Source organism: Bradysia coprophila, unplaced genomic scaffold (genome assembly GCF_014529535.1).
Source record: "Bradysia coprophila strain Holo2 unplaced genomic scaffold, BU_Bcop_v1 contig_358, whole genome shotgun sequence".
In the NCBI taxonomy this organism is placed as follows: domain Eukaryota; kingdom Metazoa; phylum Arthropoda; class Insecta; order Diptera; family Sciaridae; genus Bradysia; species Bradysia coprophila.
Window position 1 is genome coordinate 1229906 of NW_023503616.1, and position 27991 is coordinate 1257896.

General features: G+C 32.7%; 2 protein-coding genes across 3 annotated transcripts in view; both read left to right on the forward strand.

The window, feature by feature from the left end:
- Positions 1 to 1840: 1840 nt before the first annotated feature.
- The window catches only part of LOC119081762 (GATA zinc finger domain-containing protein 14-like), a 63291-nt gene continuing 37140 nt past the window's right edge, over positions 1841 to 27991 (forward strand). Inside the window, exon 1 of one of the 2 annotated variants that reach the window (XM_037190955.1) lies at positions 1841 to 2455. In XM_037190955.1, the coding sequence (XP_037046850.1) occupies positions 2324 to 2455 (132 nt within the window). In that variant the 5' untranslated portion in view covers positions 1841 to 2323. Of the gene's footprint in view, positions 2456 to 12384; positions 13115 to 27991 lie in introns of those variants that run through there. The other variant, XM_037190956.1, reaches the window with a different exon arrangement.
- On the forward strand, positions 14085 to 14683 carry LOC119081842 (histone H2A-like). Its single transcript, XM_037191084.1, has 2 exons — positions 14085 to 14209; positions 14273 to 14683. The coding sequence occupies exons 1-2, from the start codon at positions 14179 to 14181 to the stop codon at positions 14611 to 14613; spliced, it is 372 nt and encodes a 123-aa protein (XP_037046979.1). The 5' UTR covers positions 14085 to 14178; the 3' UTR covers positions 14614 to 14683.

Consider the following 27991-nt stretch of genomic DNA (forward strand, 5'->3'; position numbering starts at 1 on the left):
TACTACTTTTCAGGGAAATGGTACATTTCGTACCTAGGACTAAATGTCTTTTTTTTAGCCTGAGAGAAGTTTCCTGACAGAGCTGAAGGCGAGGTCTGGAATCGAATACGCTAAAAAAGACTTTTAGTCCGTGGTATGAACGAATAGTATTTTTCATATTGGACGGATATAAATGTGCGACGCACTCGCACTCTTCGGGTCCTAGGTGTGCAAAATAAAATTTTCTCCAAATCGGCTCAAATGTCTTACAAAAAATGTTTTTTTTTCAGTTTTTCGACAATATCTTCCGAACCATATGGTCGATTGACTTTACGTCGGGCTCAAAATTATTAACTTTTCACTGCCTTTCAAGGAAAAAATAGTTTCTCAAAATCAATTCAGTAGTTTCTGAGATATCGGAGATACGCCCTTTAGTTATGTTGCCGACAATATACTATCCAATCGTCAAAATGTAACGTGGCTGACGGGAGGTGAACGAGAGGTGAATATGTTGTAAACCGTGGTGTGAAAACGATAGCTATACTTGTGTAACGTGCTTCACAATGGCATTAACCATTACCAGAATGAAGTAACAGATTTTGTATCAGACCAATTGTTCTACCGACATCTAGTTGCTCAAATGGTGAACTAAATAAGAAATCAAAGCTCATGGTTAATTTTCGTAGCCACACAACGACACAAATTCATATCAAAAATTAAATTATCTCATGACTATCCTTGAGTATCCAATTTAACTTACACCACCGAACACACATATATGTGGTACAAATACGAAAGAAAAGTAATTAGAACTGCGGATTAAAATAAAAATTCTGGATCCTTACCAAAGATAAAAATAATCTAACTTTTTATCCAATCATTTCAAGAACACATAAAAACTATACCCAGCTACGTCTACTCTCATTTCCATGGCAATAAGCTGTGATTACTGGACATCAGATGTGGTGATACTTATCTAAAACAAAATATCCTAAGGACACACTTTGTAAAACATTCTTTTTATCTTGTTTCACTTCATAATCGCACTAACTTCTCTGCTTACTAGTTAGTTTTTTTTATATACATAGAGGTAGAAGACAGGAATATAATTTTTATTTAACACGCTATGCTATGTCTCTCATAGATTGCTTTCAAAGACTTTTTCCGTACAAAGGAGGTAGAACGACTTTCGTTTTGAATGTATGGATGTAGGTGAATATTATACCTGCATAATATGTATACATAGACATTGTTCCTCTCATCAGGAGGGTAGCTATACATGCCGATATATTGTGTTATAATAAAAATCTCGAGTGTTTGTAATGTAGATGTTCTTCACATTGAAAAAAAATCGACAAGAAGTGCATATGGGCTTTAGTACGGGATCTATTCGAAGGCTAATTTCAGACATTCAGATAATTAAACATCGAGCTAATGCGACTTTATTGTTTTGAAAATTAAGCAATAAATTGCCTCTCGAAACAACAGAGTTCAAACAACTTCATACACGGAATAAACACACTTCTATATTTTAACGACATAACTCGACTCACATAAAAAGGAAAAAGGACCTCTAACTATGAGGGATTTGGTTTCACTTAAAAATTATTTTAAAAATCTCACAGTCATTTACCGATTAGGCTTCCATGAGTACACACATAAATATTAATATCGTCTGTGAAAATTTCGTATCCAATTTCTAACCAATTTCGATTCGTGAACATTTTCATTTTGGCGGACAAAATTCAATTAAAAATAACAAATTGAAAATTTGTGCGGATTAATTTCGGCAAACCAATAAATTTTGTGAAAATTTGTGTATGTAGTGCATGTTATAGTGAAATGTAAATGAGGACCTGTTGCTTTCGTGGTTTAAATAGATCGATATATACTATTGTCATATAACGGTGTGATATGTGCTGTGTATAGTGCTAAAGTATCTCGCGGTTTTAGGATTTTGTGGTTATGATCTGTAGTGGTTGGAAACGCGTAGAGGATTAAATAGAAATATCATTTTAAACGTGACAAAATTATTGTGTCACACTTAATTTGATTCCAATGGCAATTTCCATATTGCACTGCAAACAATACATTTTTTAACGGCAGCTAATACTGTCAGCTTAATCTTTTATACGAAAAAAAGAAGAGTGGAAAGACCGACTTTGAAAGGATTTATATCCCGAGATATTGTAAAATTCACTCTACGATAACTGCACTCCATATACGATACATATCAACGTGCAGATTGGATGGAATAAACAAACAGCAAAACATTGGAAAGCTGAAAAAAAGATAAACTAAGAGTAAACAAAAAATCTTCTCTGCACACTGAACGAAAATAAAAATGGGTCGCTTATGGAGATACGCTAAGCTGAATGATCATCATGATGATGATGATGAACAATACAAACAACGGCATCGCAACTCCTGCAATAAAAAACCAGATAAAGTGGATAACTGTAAGGAATTTCAAGAGGTATGTTGGCACATTATTATATGTTTTTTTGTTGTTGTTGTTGCTTGTGTCTTGTTTGTTTCACATAATCTTGTGAAGCCATATATACCAGATGCGTGTGCGCTTTCTTTGTGCCGATTTCCTTTTTTTCAGTTTCTCTATTCTTTTGAGAACATTTTACGATGTTCGCTTGCAAAATTTATTGTCGAAAGGAGAGATTGCCTTTTTCCCATTCTTATTTTATTGGGGCAGGTTGTAGTAGCAACGATGATTTTGCGGCATTACATTCGATCTGATTCAGTTACTTCTAGCTCGTAAAACCTCTAATTAGGTGGCATATATGTACGGTGTAGGCTTTCCTGTTTGACAACATCGAAAAACGAATATGTTCTGCCTTGTTAGAACATGGAAACGATGTCCTTGGGGAAGATGTTTTGAATCAACAGTATATCGTTGCGTCTAATCTTTATCGATAGCGTTGCAGACTATGCGGTGAATTGTTGTTCCACCTATATATTCGTCAGTTCAAGTCAAAGTCATATCCATTGTATCATTTTACCTTGTAAGCAAGCCATTTTGATTTCAAATTGTGCAACACAATAACACTTCATCAATTCAAATTCCATTAGAAAATAATTCCGAAAAAAAAAAGATTTTTTTCCAAGGTGTAAAAATGTCAATTCAATCCATAAAATCATCATTTAAATGCATTTCAGTACAGCATGCCTCCATTCAACCGTATCATATTGATTTGCTTAAAACTTGAATTTAATATATCGTATTCTTCGTAATTTCTAACAATGAACGAAATGTATATATACACCTGGAAGAATTTTTTACTAACAAAAGCCATTTCAAATTTTCCATATTATTACTTAAAATATTTTCTTAGAGTCCTCCGTCGTCGTCATCATCATCGTACTCCTCCCCACTCTTTATATTTTCCATATTCCTCTCGTCCAACTATATTCACATTTTCGAATTCATCTCGTATTTATAATACAAAGCACATCATAATGTGTACAACCATAAAAACGACTTCTTTTATGAACCGTCTTAACAAAAGATATTGATTGACTGTATGGTTTTCTCAATAATAATGTTCATTCCTGTCTGTATGAATTTATGGGTTTTTACACTGAAAAGATACACCCCTAGTTCTTAAAATCTTCCCATAGTGAGCTGGGGTCTATTCAAGTTTATTCAAATCTCATTTAAGAGTCAGCCAACCGTGTTGCCTTTTGTTGGAGAGCAACGTAAAGCCATATATCTGTTTGTTTATACTTAAAACTTTTGGTAAACAAGTTCCTTTATAGGTGTAAATTGTATAAATGTATTATATGCTGGATGTTAATGATATTTTGCTCGTTATAAACCTATTTAGAAATTTGAATGAATAATTTTTTTCTCTTCTCTTCTTCATGGATGGAGTTTCCATGCAAGTATAAGTCGAAAAATAAAACTAAAATTATGAACACCCCAGACTTAGAATCTAAAATATTTTTATTTAAAACCAAAAATTTAATTTCATTTGAAAACAATTTTCGGTATTCTAAAATGAAATGTTGTTCTTGGAACATTCAATTTAAATTTGAATTCCTGGACAAGAATCACAAAATATGAATCAAAGAATTTCATAACACATTTTTCACAGAGATGTATTATATTATACACTCTCACTGGCATGCCTTCAGTGGGAGCGAGAAAAGGTCTGTGCCACATAATGAATTTCCGTAATTAACGAAAATTGTTGAAGATTTTTTTTTGTCTAGGTTTCATCATATTTAATTTAAGATAAATTGTGAATAACGAAGAATTATTTTTTTCGCCTAATTGGTTCATAAGATCCATTAGTTAATCGCCATGAAGTCAGGTAAATGCAAAAATTTCTGTGTTTGATTAAATTTTGTGGCAACCACCCCAATCTCTGGTAATTTTTTGCTGTAACATTTTTTTCGGCTGTTTTTATGAATAGTGTACAGCGAAAGAAAAACATTTCAGGGAAAGTATGGTTCACGGAAAATTTCTGTGAGTGCCTACATTGTATGGTCGTATTTCATTTCGAAAGAATATTCCATTTCGTATTATAAGGAGTTTTTAATTCGAAAACAATGAGCTGAGCACAGTTGAAATATTCTTTGGTTTGTTTTTCATTAATGATTGTACCGACCTTCTGCTTACATTTCGTTTAATTTTAGGGACACACTAAATTGCTTCCTTGATTTTGATTGGCTTTACCTCTAAAAACAAATAAAATTTTACATCAAATACATAATAGCTGAACCTAACCGATAATCATGTAAAATTAAAATGGCCATCCAAACCCCTCGAACGATAATTTATAATAAAAAAAAACATTATACTTACAGCTGCTTCGATGAATACCGCAAAAAAAAAAAATCCGACAGCAAGCATTGTTTGTTCAAGTTCAGTTCATCATTATTTTCAAGAGAAGTTGAAAAATTTTGTTTTTCAATTTACGTCTTTCGACAATTTTTTAAGTAAAAATGCTGGATGAAAAAAATAAATATATTTCTACCTGTGCACATTCTATGATATTTGCCATTAAGTTCGTTTTTGTGTTGCTATTTATTTTTATGATGATAGAGATTTTATGGATGGAAGATTTGAACAACAGCTACCACTCAAAAAAGCATTCAATTGTTATGAAAAATATGTTGGTAGAATAAAGAATTGAAGAATACGAAATAATAGACCCTTCAAATGTGCAACTATCACGTCAAATTTGATAGAATCAGACTGAATGGCGATGTAACGAGAATATCATTGAGATATAATAATCTCTGGTGGTGTCTTGCTAGGGATGAATTCCATTCAGAACTTTATTTACTATTTTGCTGGAATTCTTTAGGTATTTTAAAAATATTTTATTAATAGACAACCTAACCAGCATCTCAACACAATTAAAATACAATCTATATACGAAGGCTCACAGTTAAAGTCGAAGTTTACAACTTGAGAAATAGTTATGTAATTCAGTCGGTTTGGTAAATTGAGCAATGCGAAATTGGGGGTACAAGTTAACCTTTTCGACCGTTTTGAGGTTTCTAAATATTTTTCCGATACTAAAAGTATTTAAAATTTTGTTCGAAAGTTATTTAAGTTTCGAATATTTTCGTAAGATGTTGTGAAATCATTGTATTTAAGACTTAGAACTTCATTTTCGGATCCCATTTTCAATCAATTCAGATTCAAAATTATTCTACTCCACAGAGGATTTTACTTCACACAACTGTGAACGGTTACTTAGGTTTTTAAAGTACTGTGGGAAGATATCATTTTCTCCTGCTGTCACTGATCAATAGCTTGATGGTCGACTGTGTTGCGGGAGTGAGTATTTCACCATACAAAGATATTTTCTAATTTTTTTCGCGTTGATTTTGTTGCCAAAGTTTTCTTTGAATTTATAACGATAATCCTCGCGATAATCGCCTTTTCCTACTACCTTGTTTAAATTTGCTGTTAGTGGTGCCAGTTAATGTATTTCTTCCTGGGGTGACTACGGAATCACATTTTTCTTGTAATCAACCTCCTAGTCATCTGTTACTAACAAAAACAACCAAGATAAACCATAATTTCTGTCTGCGGCTATCTTGTACAGTCAAACAAATGAAGTAATAGATTTTGCATCAAACACCAGAAAATGTTTGAGACAATAGAAGTAACAGATTCATTGATTTATTTTTACCATGAGACGCTTTCCGTTTGTAAAAGATTAGCACTATTCATACTACGTAAATCCTTTGCAACTTAATCTGCCAGTATATCGAGAGCACATCGAAATGGATTATTTTTCATCTCTATTAAGAGTTCCATCAATTTTAGTTATTGGTTCGGTAAAACGATGTCATAAGTTCCCAATATTCTATTTATAAATAAATAATGAAAAGAAAATTGCTTTTGATAGACTTATTTATATAAACTGCTTGTAATGTTCGATTTCTGGTATTTTTATGGTTGAATTAATTTACCAAATGGAGGTGATTAGTTACTTATTTTTTCCCGTATATTTCGATTAATTTCATACATATTTTGTGTTGGACATTAATTTAATCGAAAAATCAATTAAATAGTTAACGATTACAATTTTACTCGATATTATCAATTTATATGGTCGGTCGACCTGTCGTCATTAAATTGATATACAGTCATTTCCTTGGACAATTATCAATTGCAAAGAATTGTTTTCTTCCACATCCTAACGATATTATAGTTTTATCGGCTATTTGGTACGTATAATAATACGAACATGTGCCATCTTAAAACACATTCCGAAATGGCGTCATTTTTTATCTGCCATATAAATTCCTATTATTGCATATCAATCATTTGTTCTGAATGGATTTATACGAGATCAATAGAAAACCAGCAGAAACTTGTCGGTACGTCAATCAGATACGTCAGTAACATAGAAATCATCATTCACAATAGTATTTTACCCTTTGTCTGTAATATAAATTCATGGGCTTTACATCTCGTCGGAATAATGGATATATGTAAGAGGTATCAGCGCACGTTGTACAACCCTATTACTTTTTTTTTAAATATATATATATTGCTCTCGGATAACGAATACATTTTTACAATGGAGCAGCTAAGTGACTGTAATAGTTTTATGTTGGATGTTATGGATTTATGGTTAGAACGATGCTATTTAATTTAACAAGAAACAGATGACTGTTGTGTATGCTGACAAAACGGCGAATAAATATTACATTTGAGTGTTGTTTAAATGGGCTGGTATATTCGATTTGTTTTCGTAACTTCACATCAAGCCGATGTTTGTAAGCTTGTTCTCTGAGCATACACAAGTTGCACCAATTAAAAGAAAAAACTTTTCTTGTTCGAATAGTATTAACATTCACATCTTGTATATCTGAATCATACCTCACAAGAGCTACCAATTATAAATTTGCCATTAAATTGCCTTTCTCATAGAGCAATCCACACTTATATGGTAAAAGCTATCAAAATTTTATGTCATTCTAAATGCTAGCTAACTGCAACTATAAAAGGTCTAGAGTGCAATTGTTATTGCAGTAAAAAGATATTTCAAATATTATTTCTCATTCAACTCAAATTAGTTTATGGCTAATTGTTTGGTTATCAAATTTTATTACTTACTCTCTTAACCACCATACTTGAATGGTGTATGTTCTAAGCAAGCCACAAAAATTATTCTTGACGAAAACCATTACGAATCTTTTGCGGAATATTTTTATTGGATAAAAGCTTTCGACGTACAATGCAAGAACATAAACTAAATTAATTACACTATACGACACACAGCACAAAGGGAAATATTATTCGCATAAATTTAGTGGTCCGTTGTCAAGAACATGTTTATGACGGCAAAGAAATGGTTAGAATCTCTATTATACTGCATATGGAATGGTTATATATAAATTGAATTTACTACATTAATTTGGCTTTTCTTTATTTTGCAGTTTTTTTTTATTTTATAAATTGTACTTTAATGTTTGGATAGTCGGATTTAATAGCACCAATAAAGACTAATTTAGTAAACAATAAAAAATTACTGTAAAATAGTTTGCTATTTGTTGCGATGATATACGATCTTCCTAATTGAAAAGTATTTCAACCAGCTTCTCATTTAGAAGTCGACCTTTCGAGTAAATATTTGTTTTTTCAAAGAGTTTCTCGTTTTTATCAACAAATTTTTTAGACATTAATGGCGACAAATTTTATATTATCAAAAATGTCGTCTTCTGATAAAATTTTCGTTTCTCACTACTATCTGCTTTCCATTTACAAAATATGTTGTTCATGAACAGTTGTAGTCATATGGTTCTGTGATGGTAATATTTAAATTTCGATTGCTGTTTTTAATACGAATTTTTAATGCAAAACTGACATACAAAGTATTCACAACGCAGGAGAGAAAATAATCATTTACATGCTACATGCGTCGAAAACCGTACTTTTCATGTTTTAGGTTCTTCTTTCGACGCCCTCAGCATGTAAAATCCATTATATAACTCGGAATAAAAATGAAAAGTCTCGTTTTCGTGTGTTTATTGACCTCGGCTTCGCCTCGGATCAACAAAATTCACACGAAAACTCTACTTTTCATCTTTTTATCCCTAGTCATGTAAAATACTATTTCTCCTCTCTGCTGAAACTTCGGAAAATTTGTTGTGAAAGACGTTCTGTTTAACCTGGGAAAAAAGTTGACAATGCCATTTTCTTGGGTGACTTGTTGACCTCGTTGAACAAATAACAATTGCTCTAATCTATCAATCACTTTATTTACACTTTAGTTTCGTCACGGACCTTAAAGAAACGGCAAACGTTTGATCGATAAAACAAAAATGAAATCTGATACTTCTTTTGTTCAGTTAAGTTAATCGCTTAGTGTAAGTGATTGGGTAACCTTTTACTTCGTTCGTTTCAACAGTTTACCGGATAAAAGCATGTAAGCCGGAGTTTACTTCTTATTTTGTCGTTGTTATTGATAATAGATGATTAGCCGCTTCTAGAAGATGTAGTCTGGTTGCGTTGTAAAACTTCAGAAACTGTTCTTCTTTAACCGCTACTTTAAATAGTCTTAACAAAAAAAGAACATTCTGCACGTCTTAGAGCATTCAAGTCAAAATTAAACCCCATATCTACTCTACATATATGATTCGGTTACGGTTGAATCCATTGGTCCACATGTACGTACATCATTGCATCATTTTGAGCTATAACACTTGAAATTTCGCCGTTATGATCTTGATACATTTTGACTCGACCGCTATTATCCGTAGAGTGTACGTTGTTTGTATTAAGGCTTTTTAATCGTTATAATAAACATCAGAGAATTTGTTAGATGAGCGAAATTGAAGACTGAATTTAATCATTAAGGAATCTACCTTAAAGGTGTTAACTTCTGGGCATATTTTATGTGAAAGGGAAAGAAAGGATTATTCTGTTAATAATTTCCAGCTACCCCTGAACCGAATCAATATTTTAGACACCTGTCCGTGTACTTACACTCTCCGATTTTTTTTTTTTAAATAATAACAAAAGTTTTCGGGATGAAGGTATCCAACTCATTATATTCCAGTGAATGTGCGCCTTCACAAGCATGTATAGGTAAACAGTATAACAAACAAAGGAGTAAATTGACGTAACATTTAATGGAAGACTGTACGTTTTACATAAAATATTATTCAATTAGCAAAATAATTTATCATCATTAGATCATCTGTCATGTTCAATACGAACGAATTAATTAATTCATCGAAAGAAATTAGTCAAAAGTTCACCAAAATTAGAGAAAAGTGATCTTAAAGTAGATAACTGATTGTCGGTAAAAAAAACCGAACGAAAACTGTTACAAAAACTAAAACTATACATGAAAGTAATCATATGGACCTGATGCAACAGGTTAGAGATATATATATATTTTTTTAAATTGCTGTGTGTATAGCTGTATCATGACGGTATAATTAGGAGGAATTAGATTCATCGTTTCGTAGAGCATATATTAATAAGTGAACGAAATATTTCTTTCGTGTATCACATTACAAGTAAAGTAGAAAGTGTAAGATTCAAATGTAGATAATATGCATTTCGAGTATAAGTTGTAAGTTTTGATGATATGTATTCTGAAGAACAACCATATCAGATGAATTCGTTTAGAGTCTGATTTCATAAATGTTTTTCAGATCCGCATTCAACCGTTCATTTGCTTTTCTTCACTCTAAATTTTCTCCATCACAATTTTCTCATATCGCGTTAATTGTTTGTACTTCAGAAGAAGAACAAAAAAAAATCAAAACAATAAAACTCAAATTATCTTCTCTACCGTTAAAGATTCCAAGCATTCTTTTTGATATAACTAATAACCCTCGCGTTTACGAGACAAACGAATTCCCCTCAAAATATTTGTGTGAGATATTCATTTCGGATGCGAGAGTTTACAAACGAATGTACAAGAGAAATGAAAAAAATAAATATTGGAGACGATTTCATATTTTGCGCAATCGCTAGTTCTCCGCTGGAAGACTGGAATGTGGATTCGTTGAGCACCATGTGTTCAAGCATATAAACTCTGTAATACTAGAGTCACGATTGAGTAACTGCTTGACGAAGCGGAAGATGATGAGAGAGTGTGGGAACCTTATGTGGTGAAAATATCAAATAATTTGATTGAGTTCAAGAAAGTTGATCAAAGAAAGGTATAAATAGTAAAACTTTAGAAATGCAACGTAACGATATTTAGCTTGCTAAACAGATGTAGGAAAGTTCTCTTTGTAACAAACTTCACATTCGTCTCGTCGCATATCCAAACAAGGATAACAGAGAATAAATAAAAACCGAAACAAATTAAATGAGTAGACAAAATGAAACCACGAAATAAATACCTGAAATACCTATCTCGACCGACCGAGTAATTAAGATAGTCCAACCCTTTATTTCAATTTAAAAATCTGAAACGTTTTTTTTTTGTTGCAGTATATAATTTTCGTTTAATGTTTGTGCTTTGTGGTGCGGGAATGCGACATGACCCCAAAACAGAAGTTTTTATTTAATTGTTTGTTTTTCATTTGACATAATCTGATGATAAATGAAAATTCGGTACACAAAATTTGAGTATGCTAGACTCTTCAGATGTAATTGATATTAAAATGCTACAGTGTTAAAAAATGAATTTTTGTGCATTCTGTTTGCAATTTTTAGAATGATTTTGTTGCGCATTTTATGAATATTTTCTTACGAGGCACCCGAATCTTTAAAAGTTAATCTGGTTTAACATGTCACAGACGGCAAGTTTTACTTCTGATCTATTACTTCATTTGATCGAAGATTTTCAGAGATTGATTTCAGAAATCTTTTATTTCATTTGTTCTGAAGATGCGTTTTGCTATATAAGACCTCATTAGTCAGAGCTTGTCGTTTATTATTGCTATCGATAACAGATGACAGGTTAAATAATTAATATATTAATGTCAACAGGTTCAAGTTCCAGTTTTTCCAGTCTAACTATTCAATGTAATGAAAAGAGGACCGCAACGAAGACAATTATATGAAGACGTTTTATGCTAGACATCCTTTGTTAACAGGCATAGCACATCTTCTAGCAAAAATAGAAAATATTCGGAGGCTGACGAATTCACAGTATGACCTTTTCGCTGTGTGAGTTAAGACATACAATACAAACAATCTTACCACAAAAGACTCAAAAGACTTGAGCTTGTTTAATCAATGTTAATGCTAGCAGCAGTGCTGTGTAACAATAAATAAACATACAGGTGGAAAGGGCTACATGTTGTTTAGTGAATACTATTAAGTTAGCAATGTTACAGTAGTTAATACTAATAAAGGTGCACTAACAATGTGCAATGAACTCATTTCAAATGTAGATCTGAGCTTGGTGACGTCCCCTATTATCAACCCATTCCTTATTCGGCCACGTTGCTCTAAATTCAACAGGTAACAAAGTCTTTTAATTTTTAATTTCACTAATTTAATATCCGTGCTATGTAGAACTACATAAATCAAGGCTAACCGCCGAGTTGTATCGTGACTTTTGATATTAGATACCAATGACGTCTCGCAGATATTCATAACACCTGAAAATGTGCTTCCCAAAAGGGTTAGCTTGTAAAACCCACATAAATTTGTCTGAAGTAACTGCGAAAAACAAGCAACAAAAAGGGGTTACTGTAAGAACATTCTTTTTTTGTAACAACTTTTGTTTTTAAATCTAATTGCCCATGTGAGCCTGGTCTATCCGATTACGTATATGGTCTGCAACGCGATGCCATACAGATACCACAATTCTAAATTCAACAACTAGATCATACTTTCCAGCGAAAGAGAGTAACAGAGAGCGCAGTACCTCCCCAGCATTGTATGCTCAATGTAAATTCTTTATTATTCCCTTCACTCTACCATTCGTAAAAGATATATTTTGTTTTAGTCAACGTTAGGCAACGGAATCGTAAGCACTTGTCTTAAAATCCGATAACGTTAATTTATAGCGGTTGTGTACGGTCGTTAACGTACGATAGATTGTGAATGGTATTTATATACATCTAAGCACATTCTTTGCAAGTCGAACGTTACAAAACTTTTTTTTTACAAAGTGAATGGCAATTTAGAGATTAAATTCTTTGAAAATTTGTCGCAAATCGTAGCGATTAAGTTTGATTCGATCTTTGATAATGGTTTTGCTTGTGTTTGTGAGATGATTTTGATAATATGAAAAACTGATTCAGGATGTGAAGGCAAAAAAAAAGTTTTGAAATTATTATTTTTCGATTCATTAAAACTTTCTTTCGATGGGATGTAATGTTGGATAACTACACACATATATACCTTTACTGCATTAACGAATCATAAAGTGAACAAAGGTTTGGAAACGAGTGAATTTTGTGTGTGGAAATGTATCTATAAACAACTTTTGATTCATACCAACCGAATGTGCAATTTAATTTTTGCAGTGATACAAAGCCTATATTAAACCACCTACGCTATATAGCATCATATTGAATAAAAAAAATCTCCAACCAAAACCATAGCAATGGTAATTTAATACTTCTTCGAGTCTCCAATCTCTCTTCATTCAACTGAACAAGAACATGAACCGGTTGGTTTTGCACAAATAAAATTAAAAATTCCGACCTAAAAAACGACCACTTAGAAAAGGTAATGCCGTTAAATAATGTTAATGTTTTAAAACAATATTTATTACATTAAATTACACTAAAAAGTAAAAAAAATGCAGAGAGAAAAAAAAATCGCATTGACTCGTTGTTGTCGCTGAGCGAACTCAGTGGAAGTGGTTAATTAGGAAAATCGTTTCTTTATTAACATGCCAGTTATATCTCTGTCTTTTTTTTGAACTAAAACTTTTGCTTGAATTTATGATTTTCTGAAACGATGTTTTGAGAAAGTGCCGGGTGGTGCGGTTTTTTTTCCTCCTCTCTCTACAAATGAAATTCTGTTGAATGTTATATATATTGAGTTTAATTGAATCAACGAAAAGTTTTAGTGTTTTACAACAAGAATTTCTCGATTGAGTTATATAGAAGTTGGTACTCAAGAATGTCGAATAATAATAATAATCATTATGAAGTGGGTGTAGCTGGTACACACTACAGAAAAGACATATTTTACCTTATGATACTTATACACACAATTTATATCCATAATCCATACTACACGTCTATTATAATAGTCGCAGGCAACAAGCACATCACTCGTTCATATCTGCATTATTATAGAAACTTTTGAAATAAGTGTCTAAGTTTGAAATGAAAAGCAACATCCACAAGTGATTAATTATATCAAGTGGATTTTATTACATCTGGGGAAGAAAAAATAAAAAAAGAAGTTTTACTCAACGATCAATTTCTGATCTCTTCATAAAAGAATCTCTGACTTGACTAGATAACAATGAAGTTGTTTTTGAGTATAACTTTTTGTATGAATTGACGATTAAATTATGCTCATCAACTGTAAGTAGTTCTATTACTATTACCATCTTTTTGCCCTTTTATTTGATGGTGTCTTTCGTTAGAAGATGAGTTATCGTGAAGCATACTCTACGTGAAGAGTCAAGTTATTATTTTTAATCTGACTACTTTGTCCTTGACACAATAATTTAAAAAGAATAGTAAGCTTTTGCCATCACCAAACTCAAGTTGTGACGTCTTTGCTGCTGCGTAATAATTATTTATTTTTGTTGCTTTTATACTTATTTTATTGAGATGTCTGGAACAACGGGAACCACGAGAAAAGGTAAACAAATTCCTATCCTAATAGTTAAGAATAACGGTTGAAGGAACTCACTTTTTCTTAAAGCCAGGAAAACGAAATCTTCCAAGGCCGGACTCTTACTATCCGTTGAACGAATTCGACAACAAATGGTGAAAGGAAATTATGCCACTCACGTACAGACAAAATCTGCAATTTTTATGGCCGCAGTTTTGGAGTACCTTTGTGCGGAAGTCTTTGACATAGCACATACTGAAGCCGTCAAAGCTAAGAAACAGCGAATTAATCCACGTCATCTTATGTTCGCAGTTCGGAAAGATGCGGAACTGAATGAGTTACTGAAAAGCGTTACAATATCGGAGGGTGGCGTGTTGCCTACAGTATCGGTATCTAAGGTCGCTAAAACTGTGCATAGTGAGGAATTTTGAGAAATTGTTCGAAATCAACCGTTTTAACCGTATTCGATTATTGAAATTAAATATCTTGTGTTCGGCACGATAAAACACAGTTTTCATTCCTTGTGGGAAGCGAAGGTCAAACTTTTAAAGAATCGGAAGAATTAGTGATCAAGACATTCTTTCAATCGACTTTTCACCATGAAGCCATGACGGCATATTTTTGGCCAAACGAAGGTCATGTCGTCTGCTAATTGTTCCTCATTTGACCCGAAATATGCTATCATGGTTTCACAGTGAAAAATTGATTTAAAGGTTCACTAAGTGTGACGATTCTTTCGATGAATTTTCGTCATTCGTCTTAAATAGCAAATTATGTGTTAAATCATATACTAAGATACTAACTAAGTCAAGTCTGTAAGACTTGGATTAATTAAAATTTAAATTACGATTGGGACCGGTTTCGACTTTAGACGATTTGTCTGAGGTTTCAACACTAATATAGCTCTTCAATAACTTTATAAACGAAGCAAATCTTACTGATTCTCTTACTATGTTCACGTGAATCTCTGTCTTACGGAACTACATAAATTTGAATTTATTATGAAGATAAATCTTGAATCGATGCAATCACCTCATAATTCTTTATCACTAACAAGTCTCGGTAACATAATCTTTAAATAGTTTGGAACGAGCGGAGAGAATTTAGTTTTTCCCTTTTTTTATCCGGTTTTTACATTCAAAAATAGAAAATAAAAACATTTTTGAAACCGCAAAGTTAAACTATTTTCCTCACACAATCCTCCCAGCTCTATAAAAGCAATAAAAGTCAAATCTGAAAATATATTGCTTACCCCCAATTGTCTCTTTTAAATGTATCCATGTTCCACGGAACGGTCGACGTATTATATTACCCATCGCCATTACACCATATAACCGCACAGAGTAAAAAAAATCCCCCCATAACATAAACCATATCACATTAGAAGTATTATAGAACCATGGATGTCAAGTATATCCGTACAGAAAGACATTATGTTAAAATGAAAGATTTTTTTTCTGTTTTTTTTTTATCAAGTAAAATGAACTTAAGTAATCACATTGTGCGGTTTTGTCATTTAATATAATGACGAAAATGTACAACGTCTAGAACATTGGTTAACTGTGACAGAAAATATACTGAAACTTAACATATTAAATAAACAAATAAAGAACAATTTACAGGCCAAGCGGCGAGCATCGAGGAAGATATTACACTCGAAATAGAGACGGGAGACAGAGCCCATATATTCGTTTAAACGCAAATTGTATTAAATTTCATATGTCAAACATTTGCTATATTTCCTTTTCGTTGCTTGTATGGAATAGCAATTTGATTTGGTTGTTGTTTTTTTCTGTCTTTCGTTAAATTCAAAGAAAGGAAAAGGATTTGGATTTAGATTATGCTTTGTAGGTATTTCGGTTGTGTATATACATTGGAATCTGTTAGATAAATAATTGTTTCGGTCGTACAGTGTGGTAATGTATTGAATTTTATTGCTAAATATTGAATTGCCGAGTTTATTTTGATGTGTAGTACGTGTACCGTGTTAAATACGTAATGCAACATGCAAATTGTAATTCAAACGTTGCCAGGATCCGAGCGAATGTTATAATCCAAAATAACTAACATGAACTATTTAAATCAAATTCCAATTTTAAATTATTCAAATAGATTTCGAACAAAAAATTTGAAATGATTTTCGATGAACTGTGTGCAAGGATTGATCATATTTTATAATTATCCTTCTATTATTCGTATTGTACGTATCGCCTAGTGTTACAATAGTATATTACTATCACGGCAGAGTAAAATAAACCAAGCAGTAGCGGTTCATTTTCAAAACGTCAAATAAGTAAATTGAAAACTTTTATTCGCAAAAAAAATATAGGGCTACTAAATTATCCAGGTCCCTATTCCAAATCAGCGCTACTGCCTGTTTAACTTTACTCTGTCGTGTTACTACACAAGGGAAGGAATTTGATATTTCGTATCCAGATGAGTAAAAGTGTTCGAGGGCTTTAACCCGAGGTACTTTTACTCATTGTGATGCGGAACATCAAATTATTGCCCGAGTGTAATATGACGTTTTCCTTTACGAAAACCTATTTTTGTCGTTGTTACTGCTAACACATGACTTATCTTTCCAAGAAAATAAGAAAATACCTGGCAACATGAAAAGGAGATTACATTGCAATGCACCTTCACCAACTGCCACATTCATTATAGACTATTTTCGATTGTGAAATGTTGAGGAAATATATGTCCGATTATAGCTAACCCAAAAAAAAAACGTTTCAAACGACATGACTATACCCAAATACGTTAACCCAAACTTATTACGTAGATTTTCTCTTCACATTTTTTACGTCTCCTTGCATTTTAAACGAATTAATTAAAACTTACAAACACACGAAATATAGTTCAACAACACACTTTGCATACACAAAAAGTAAATTTGTGACGTGCCCGATTTCCTGTTCAGCAAAAAAAGAAACGGATCCAGAAAATGGTTTCTTCAGCAAATAAGTGTGGAAATTAAGTGCTGCCATTTCATACTTTCGTTTCATTTTGCCCGTTTCAGTTTTTTTTTTGTTAAAATTAATGGTGTATGGTATGCCCATTTAGTAATACACACCGAGAATGTTTGTGCGGAATTTTTACTCACACATTACTTGAACAACATGAAGTTGCAAAGCCCAAAGTATTTCTGTATACATATAACCAAAATCGTATAACATGTCTGATGTCTATAGCTATAATTGCTTTTATTTTGTAAAGCTCATGCTGTTTTGCATACAAACAACTCTTGATAACTTTTTTCTTCATTCTTCGTCGGAGATTGAAAAAAAAAATGATTACATTTTCTATGGCCAGCCCTGGCCAGGCAAAATACAATCCACTTTAACATAATAAATTACAGAAGCAGTAAACGTGTGTGAAACAGAGTTTTGAACTTGTAAATGATATGAAAAAAAGGTGTTATATGAATGCGTGTACTAAGTACTATGGGTGGAATACATTGGTAAAGAGACGATTTATACAAAACGCAATTTCTTTTAAACTTTTTTTTTTCTCCATGCGCAACCAGCGATCTTACATACTTCGTATTACTTTGATTGCTTAGGTGCAATGCACAAAAAAATTGTGTTCCTCATGTTCATAAATATTGTGAGATTGGGAAATTGCACGGAAAATTCGAGGATTTCGATAAAGGCTGTGGAACTTATAATATAGCTGCAAGACTTATAAAAATATAGCTACTGAACGCATATTCTAAAAATGTTGGTAATTTACGTGCAATATGAGTTACACAACTATATTATGGATCACACAGCTACATTATGCACCGACAACACATGTTATAGCTAGGATTTGCATATTGTGGCTGTGTACTCTATATCATAGCTGTGTAACGCATATTTGACGTATGAAAAATATAGCTGTGGGCTGCATATCAGAAAATGTATGGGACCATGCATTCAAGTCATCCGTGCTGATGCTCAATTGACATTAATGTTAATGGATAAAGAAAAATCGCACCAAAAACTGTTCTAAAACAGCTTAGCTGATTATAATGAGGTTTCATCATCAGGTTAATGGTAACGCCTCTTCAATAGTCAAAATCCGTAGAAACACAGACGAATGAAAATATCAGAAATTTCACTACATTAGAAACGAATTAATTAATTAGCCAAGTATTGCTCCTAAAAATCAAAATCGTCATTTCACAGATAATAATTGAATTGGCGATTCTTCACACAGTTTCAATTCACTTTCTTTCAGAACCTAAAGCCATTCTCCAAGTGACAACTGACAACTCACCAAACTAAAAATGCTAAATATAAAAACTACAGACTTGAATTAGGCTGTGTGCCGCATAATATAGCTGTAGAATTTATATTGTGGTAGCAACGCTTCGAAATAAGAACGTGTTAAAGCACAAGCAAAGTTAGCACAGCAGCAGCATAGGTGACGGTCGGATTCTCGGGTTAAGCATCAATCGGCGCGGTTAGTACTGAGATGGGTGACCGCAAAATTCATGAAAGTTTAGAAGAAAAAATTTTTATTTCTCGTGATAGATTTGAAATGCGGCTCACAGCTATACTATAAGTTGCACAGCTATTTTAACTACAGTCTTCGCAATATGCATTTCACAGCTATATGCCAAAAAATGGGGGTGCTAAGTCCACTTATAGATCTCACACGCATATTGGGATTTTCCGTGTGTACTTGTTCTTGTACTTGATACGATTTGCGATTAGGGAGCCTGAATTCATATAAAATATAATTTGTAATCGATTTGGTGATTGGGTGGGAAGGCGAATTGTCCACCTCATCTCTATCTATTTATCTCCATATGTGGGAATCAATCCATTCTCCTCGTATGAGAAATAATTTATTTTACTTTACTAGTGAGGTAATGTGGCCTTTCCCTCACTAGTGAAGACCCTTTCCCTCGCTCGTAAAGTAAAATGCCATATTTTACACGTGAAATAATTTGATATCTCGTATCACGATGAGTAAAAGTACCTTGGGCTGAAGCCCTCGGATACTTTTACTCATCTAGATACGAGATATCAAATTACTTCACTGATATAGTAACGTACTATTACTTAAGCTCTTCAACCTTTGATATTTTCTCTTGTTTTTAAATGTTTTTTTTTTTGAGGAGTTCAATACTATTCCGCTTCGACAAACAATTCGGGCTTGTTCAGAACATCCTTCTTAATTATATTTTGTGTTACATCCAATGCTCATGCATAAGGACCGAAAACTGTCGTTAAACTAATGAAAGAACTAGAATCGACAAGGAATGATTATTATATCGTATATCAAATACACCAACCACTTAACTGTACTAATATAATATAGTACATTGCATGTGGCTGTGATTTATTAAATTAATCAAATTTATGGTATACGTTTGGGTATTACGGTTTCAAAAGGACTGTTCATATTACTGCTGTAGCATTTAATATCGAACGCTGAGTCCTGCATAACATAATGAATTGTAGAACATTAAATGCAGGCTAAGCTAAAAGGTACTTTTAATCTAGTTCTTGATTTATGTGAGAGAGCCAAAATATATGAAATTGAATTAGTTAAATACACAACACTTCATACTCATATAATATGTGTGTGTGAGTGCAATGCTTCCATGTTATTTTGATGTGCTGTGCAAATTAACTTAGTTATGCTTTAGTTTAAACATTAATCCCATATTATGAAGTAGAGATTTTGCAATGTTAATTTCATTGCTGTCCCGGACGAAGTTGAAAATCTGAAAAGCTTTGGTAATTGTCTGATTGTCTGAAATTTTAAAATCTAACACAAGCAATTGCAAAAGAAGGGAAATGGGAAAATATAGAGCAGAAATTGGAACACTTCAAGAAACCCGTTTGTATGTTGCTGGATCATCATCATCATCCAAACAAAGTTGCAAGACTCTCTACGGTTAAGTTGTTTAATAATGAATTAGTTCGTAAATAATTGAATTACTGTCATCAACAAATATGTTTCCCTATTAAAAGGAAACACAATTTTCGAACTTGAACATATAAACGTAACTGAATATCATCTAAAAATAGACAGAACCACATACGAGAGTATCCATGTATTCATTATGTTTAACATAATGATTTTAGGATTGGGGAAGAGTAAACATTTGATGGAGACGAACAAACATACATAATACTGCAATATGTTAAGTGGAATTGATGTTAGAAAGCTATATTCTTAAGTCATATACATACATATGGCATTGTTGAGGATAAATTAATGAAATTCTACGATTTCCAGCAATGTGAAATTGTTAAAATAGCTTAAGGAAAGTGGTAGTACACAAAGAGGTTTGATTATTGTTATTAAAAATGAATGCTGTTTGTACATGTGTACAACGAACCTTCAAATTTTAAAAATTGATACTCAATGTCACTATTATACAACATCGCAACGTTTACCAAATAGAAACTGCACCGAAACAAGACATGTTCGTACCATTACCTCATTCGAATTGATTGTAACTGAATGCAGCTCAAACAAACTAGAAGTTTTGAAGGAAGGAAATAGAAAAAAAAGAACTAAATTCCCCATCAATTCATTTCGAGTATATATCTATAAATTTGTACTGGCGGAGCAATTTTGAAAATTTTTCTTTGTTGTTCATGCAAACAATAGTTGAAATTCTAGCTGAGTGAGTGCATAGCCGAGTAGTTTGCGAATATGTTCACAAAGCCAAAAAAACAGAACCATTTAATGATATCTCTGTCACCACTACTGTGCTTTATATTGCAAAACATAGAGTTTATATTTATTTCTGGAAGCTATCATGCAAACTGGAATGTGTTTTTGGTGCAGCGTTATACTGTCTCTTTGAAATAAAACTTCTGGCTTTATATTAAAATTGTTTCATAGGTTGCAGCTTCAATCTAAACTTTTAAGTTCAAATATAGATACAAGTAGAGTGATGAATGGGATACAACTATTGACAGGACAGAGGAATAACAAAATAAAAAAAAAAACATTAAACCGATGGATGTACTGACAAAGTTCAAAATATTATGAACAAGTATACTCAATCAACTGTTGGCTAAATAGACTGAACTGATGTGACATACAATATAGATAATAGACACTGAAACATTCTGTTTACAAACGCTCATATTACTTTCTAAAACAACACGAATTATTGTCGCAATTTATTTCAAACCGACAGTTGACTGTCATTGAAAATTGTTTTCGTTCTCCAACTTCGAAAAGCAAACTTTTTATGCAAATTCAAAAGTTTTCCAAAGTGTCACGACACCCCCAACACCGACAATGTGCTAAATGGTAACCCCTATTACAATCGCACTTCCTATTAATAAGCCATTGCTTATTGTAGGCGTCAGTGTACTTGCTACTCTCTGTCAAAAAACTGAATATACAGTATCAAGCCCAACGTGCTGTAATTAACAGTTAATTCCTTTTACACATCCCGAGTTGAAAGCTTGACAAATTGCGTCAAAAATAATAACAATAATGACAACCACAGGGCTCAAACAATATTCCAATGTTTTTTTTTTCGCCAACATTTTTGCCAAATTATACAGTTTAAGGGTATGGGGATGTTTGCAAAACAAACGTTCTGTAACCGCCACCGCTTCTCTTTTTCCTTTTGATTTAAGTTTTTTTTTTTGAAAATGAATTCACAAAGAACCAGTATATTGCATGGCCATTTATACACACACAAAGAAGAGACCGAGAGAAAATCGAGATTTATATGGAGAAAGTACGAAATTAGGGGAGCAACTTTAATGACACGTAATAAATCATAAAAGTGTCGCAAACATTGCATAAAAAGCTTAATTTTAAACCATGTTCAGTGGGTGGTGAGTTGGCTAAACTTATTCACATACATTACAGAGTTGTGTGTCACTACCAAAATGTTCGGTCTTTCATGTCTATACGTATGACATATGGTCAGTTATGTGTACTTTAAAGCTTAGTTTGGAGGTATGTTCGGTTAGTTTAGTTGAGTTGTTCTTGCATAATTTTGATGTGTTGAAGGAATTAGTAAGTTCGTACCAGAAATTGGTTGTTGAATATATTCAAACTTACTAAACCTTTGCACAGAAAAGGTAATCGAAAAAGAAACACAAATGAGAAAAAAAATATTTTAGCAAACAAAATCCAACTCGATATCTCTTTACAATTTGCCATGCCCTTCTCCCATTTCCCTTTCTGAAAACTTCAACCGAGCTTAACACAAAAACTTTTCCATTTCCTAACTCCATTGTTATTAATTATATTTCGAATAAGGAGCGAACCGTTTAAATCGTAATGCAATGTATTGGGTTTGGGAAAGTAGAAAATTAGCAAATATCTTCACAACTTTGAATCTGCACAGTTTAAAGTGACTGAAAAAGTAATTTCGAGCAGTGAAAAAAAACCTATATGATTGTTCCATTAAAACTAAAAGTCCTTTGCTCTTTCGAATTGAATATTTCAATCAAAGTTCGCTGTGTGTTTGTGAAACGCGCGGCACTTTAAACGAGATTTTTAATTGGATTTTAATTGGCTGTGTGTCTTACAAAATCGTTTTATATATTTGAAATCAAATTAAATTCATTTGATTTAATTGCCTCGTATTATGGATGGTTTGATGCTCATTGTTTGTTTATATTAAAAAGCTGCTATTTAATGCATTTAAATACAACATTTCCTGTCGTATAAAGCGAATTCGGATCGTTTCGGGAGCAATTTAAATGTTTGTTTAAAATTGTCGGTAATTTGGTCAGATACTTTTTCGGTGGTCGCGGCTTTATTGCGGTCCGGAGATATTTCGTTATTTAAATGGCAGCTGAACAACAATGTCCTAACTGCAAATGGATTCTTTTCTCGGACATTGCCGAGAAATTTCATTCAATTCTGCACCATTCTACTCCGATTTTATTTTCTCTGAATTTCAGCGTTGTGCATACCAAAAAAGGGGTTGGAATTGATTTCGAAACGAAACCTCTGGGAATTTTTAATAATATAATTCAGTTGAAGAGATTGTTTTTCTGATTAAAAACAATTAAATTAATTTTTCTGCACATACAGGCACAATGTACGCAATAACACAATCGCGTATATGCTGCATTTCGAACCATTTTGATATTTGAAATGCAATTTTACCTTTAATTTTTGCTCATTTACGCAATGCAGTTGCGTTTTGCATTCAAGTGAACCAACACAATAGCGAAATAAAATCAAATAAATTATGCTTGATTTCATGGATGGCTGGCGAGACTGTGCAAATGTTATGGGTAACTAATTGAATCCTTCTGAACGTTTCGAAATTCTTCACAATTTTTTATAACAATGATTGAGAAAATCAGAAACCATTTGTTTAGTCCAACGCTATATTCCTGGAGTGGTTGCAATTCATTCTTGTTCAAAATCGGCGCGACGCGACGATTCGGTACAGCAACTGTAAAAATCAATCATAAAACATTTTTTTTTGCTTATTTGCAAATGGTCTGGGAGAAGTATGACGCTATAGCCTGTCTCTGTTTTGAAACGTGGGTATTAGGCGGCTCTAAAACTCATTAAATTTGACTTTTTTTTCTTCTTTTAATATGACGAAGAAAAACTGATATTTCTTTATGAAATGTTTATGTTGAAGTTGATGTTCATTATTTATATTTAACGACACAAAGTAAACTCCGCAAACTCAACCAACTAAACAAGTTTGCTCACAATTCCTAAAACAATTTCTTCAATAAAAATCAATAAGATATTCATAAGAATAATTGACATTTTATAAATGATATGATGAGATTACATACAAAAATAGACGTAAACCGAAAACCATAAGACGTTTCGGTTCTTTTTCCTTCCTTTCTTTATATAATACAAGAAGGTTGGTTCATCTTTTCTGCCTCCTTGTAATAACATTTCTGTTCTGTTTTGTCTTTTTTTATCGTAATCTTTAATATAAACCAGATACATGCACACATAAGAACCAGTTTCATTTTCAAAATGCATAAGGTATAATGGAATTGCGTTGCAATTGAAGTGCATGGAATTAATATTTTCGCTGACTTTATGTGGGATATTTTCTTTTAAAATTAATTGTGATATTAAAATGTATAAGAAATGATGACTACGCTTTCGACTACACACAGTCACAAACACCACACACTCTTCGGGAGAAATAAATTTACTCTTTTTAATATTATGGATATTAATTCAACGACAATGCAAAATATTGTATTCCAACAATTTTCGTGTTGAAAATTATGTTCAATTTAAACTTATTAAATTATAGTCGGATGATATTTATTTACCAGATTATTTCATTAGCAACTCAAAGGAATTTTGTGCAAGCTGTAAGAGTTTGTAAAATATGCTCATAAAACTCTGCAGGTGCAATTAATTCGTTTTCGTACTGCAATATTTTAAATATGTTAATCACATTACGAGTATACGCGTGGGATGCACACACATCGAATGAACTATTTTATTCCACAATAATAATGAGGAAAAAAGGGGGCTCTGCACTTTTTGTTTGTTTTATAAATTATTTTGATTGCTGTTTTGAAATAAATAAGGTTCGGAAAAGGTCGACCGAGGTTGACCACGGTCAAAAATTGTAGCGATCTGAAAATTCAGGTCAGATCAGGTAATTTTTTTCAAGATTTGACCTGACTTGAATCTGAATTTCTGAAACCTGTCAGGTCAGGTTACAGGTATACCTGAAAATTTGCGCCTGATGTACCTGACCTGACTAGCACTTTCAGTTTCAGGTCAATCCTAGGTCTAGTCAAAATTTTTGGAATCAGGTTCAGATCCAAACAGGTTTCAGGTCAGTTTTAGGTAAACCTGACCTGTTCCGAGCCTTAGAAATAAATAAAATGATAAGAAGATGATGATGATGGAACTTCTATGTTATTTGATTTAACGGTTTCCCTTTAATTCAACTGATCACTGAGTACCATAAACATTATGTTTTCTCTGTGGTTCGACTGTAAACCATAACATACTATAACACCGATATTGTTTTGTGTATTCAACGGTGCGAGATTGTGAAGAAAGTTTGAACAATTTTTTTGCTTGTTAAATTTCGGTTAATACATTTTGGTTTCAATGGATTGTGCTAAGGCAAACTTTTAATAAGTAACACTGGATTTTAATTGTAATAGTTTTGTTTGGACCACAAAATACATTACAGAGTTCATTATTAATGAAATGGCTGAATAATTCGCTCAAAAATTTCAACCAATTTTCATTTTTTCATCTCAGCTCTGTGAAAAGGGAAGAACGTTGTTTGACCTGCGAAGTCTGACTCAATGTTATATTACTAAGAAATACTCCTATAAAAAAAAAGTAAAAAAATCCGTAATTATAAATGGTGTTAGTTAATGAGTATCACCAACAACACCATTATAATTACGGAATCTTTTACTTCTTTCGCTATATATGCAAGGCCGCATCTAGACCTTATTTTCAGGATGAGTTGAGTTCTTCTTCTATTAAGAAAATTGTAGAGGGATTCTTTTGAAAATCCACCTATCAAAATCGGACCCATTTCGTCTAGGATGGATATATACATGGTTTGAAAGGTCTTTGCCAGTAGACCTCAAAACAGGCCTCACACAGTCTCGAGCCACACCTGGTTGCTGGTGGAAGATCTCCGAAGTTGGAAAAATAGTGTTTTTTATCCGAAATTTTAGGCCGTTATAAATGATCGTTCCGGGTGAGAGTGGGCTCGTTGGAAAGCTAAGCTCAAGTACTTTCGGGTCATGCCTAGTTTGATTAGATTCGTGGATAAATGTTTGCAAAAAATGCAAGACATTTTTTTCAAAATCTCTGTGTGAACTTTAGACAGGTCTGGGCTGGTACTGATGACGCTTAATGTGAACCTATGATGCTAGTCGTAACATACATTGTCTAAGCTTTTCATTGATACCTCATTTGCAGTGCTGGTGATTGCTGGCGAGTTTTACGAAAGAATCCCTCATTGAATTATCACTTTGTAATATACTAAAATACTAAACGTATTTTAATAATAATTTGCACAGGCTTATAGCTTCTGGATCCTTTGTGTCTTCTAAAATAATTCTTCCATCGAGAGTAAGAAATTCTTAAATGGGTTAAAGCGCTTAAGAGAGAATCGTCTATATAGAATTCCTCAAGACTTACGAGAAAATTTTAAGTGCATGTTCTACGAAAATCAGTATGAGAAAATCTTGTTAATAATATGCCAAACATCGGTAAATTTGTAGTGCATCTTGGTCTTAAACCAACATGAGGAAATGTTCATTGGATTCTATTCGAAAACCAACATGACAAAATTTCGATATAATTTTCTTTCTTTTGCGCCCATATAGCTACGGCCCTGGATATGATATGCGCATCAGCAAGAGAGTATTAATAATTTTAAAGCAGTCACATACACATTTTAAATAGGACTTCCTTTTTTACTTCAAGCTATTTTGTCTACGTATTCTTCCACATTTATGTAAATTACTGATATTGCTGTCATAATAATTCTGATTCCAATTTAAGTACCTAATGAATATTGGCCTCTCAGTAAAGTGAAGAAAGCCTTGTTTTGCGTTGTAATTCAGTTCATTACTTTATCGCCTATTGCCTATGGCCCATCGATTGACTATAATTGATGGAGATTACCCAGTAATTACATTGATGATCGAGACGATTATTGCGAATATTGAAAAGAAAATGAGAGTATTTTACATAAATGATTAATATAAATATTCTTCATCCGCTTTTCAGAAACTCATTTTCCAGCCGTTAATTGTTAATTAAAAGCGATCTTCAGTTAATCTATTTTTAGTTAGAGCCATTCGTTTTCGTAAATTATTTCCTCTCAATATTCGTATTACACAGTTAACATAACATTACATTCGCTGAATAGTGTGGGTGTAGAATTCCAAAAAGAAGCATCTGAAAAGCTGCCAGTGTTCTTTACTTTCTTGGAAGGTTCCGCTGAAATGGAGTCATATAACTATTTATATCATTCTAGGAAGGATAAATTTCGTTCCCATTTCGTTGTTACTCGATACGTCTGAAGTGTGTCATATATTCTCTATATTCTATTAACTTCAGACCTTTCGATTGAAATGTTCACAACAACTTATGTATATGAAGCCAACGTGCAGAACATTATTTGCATATAATGGTTGAATATAAATTCCCTTAACCATAGCTGTTATTCACCACACGTTATGCGTTTGCTTACACTCATTACATATACGATACGGTATTACAGGTTGCAAGCTGTAACCATTTTCCACAGATAATTATAGTTATCTATGTGAACCTTTGCTTAATGTTATTCGTTCGTCGAACTAGTAATTACTGAAATTACTTAGTTTATTGTATTAATAGGTGCAACCGAGTAAGAAGGAAAATAAAGGAATAATTATCCACGCGTTAGGTCCTCTATTTAATAATTAACTCAAGTCCGATACCAAACACTAATTGGAAACGAATGTAATATTAACCGACAATTGCGGCGGTAAAAGTCAAATTTCATGATTTGGTTTTATTACATTCAATGTTGTTACTGTTCTCAATCCACCTATAAAGCATTTTTTATCTATCTCTTTATGACATCAAATCTTCTCTATGTATCACAGTATGACCTTCTCAACTGCAGTGCACTTTTCAGACACTGGCTACACGAAAATTTCCCAACCAATTGTGAAGAATTGAGTTTGGTAGAACGAAAAAAAGAGAACACAATCGACCAATGTGTTTCTGATCAAATATACTTTTTGATATTCCCTTATGTCTTACTTTAAATAATGTATGAAAAATACTCCAGTATCACAATACATATAGCTCGAACGATATAGACGAACCAGTGACACGAAACAC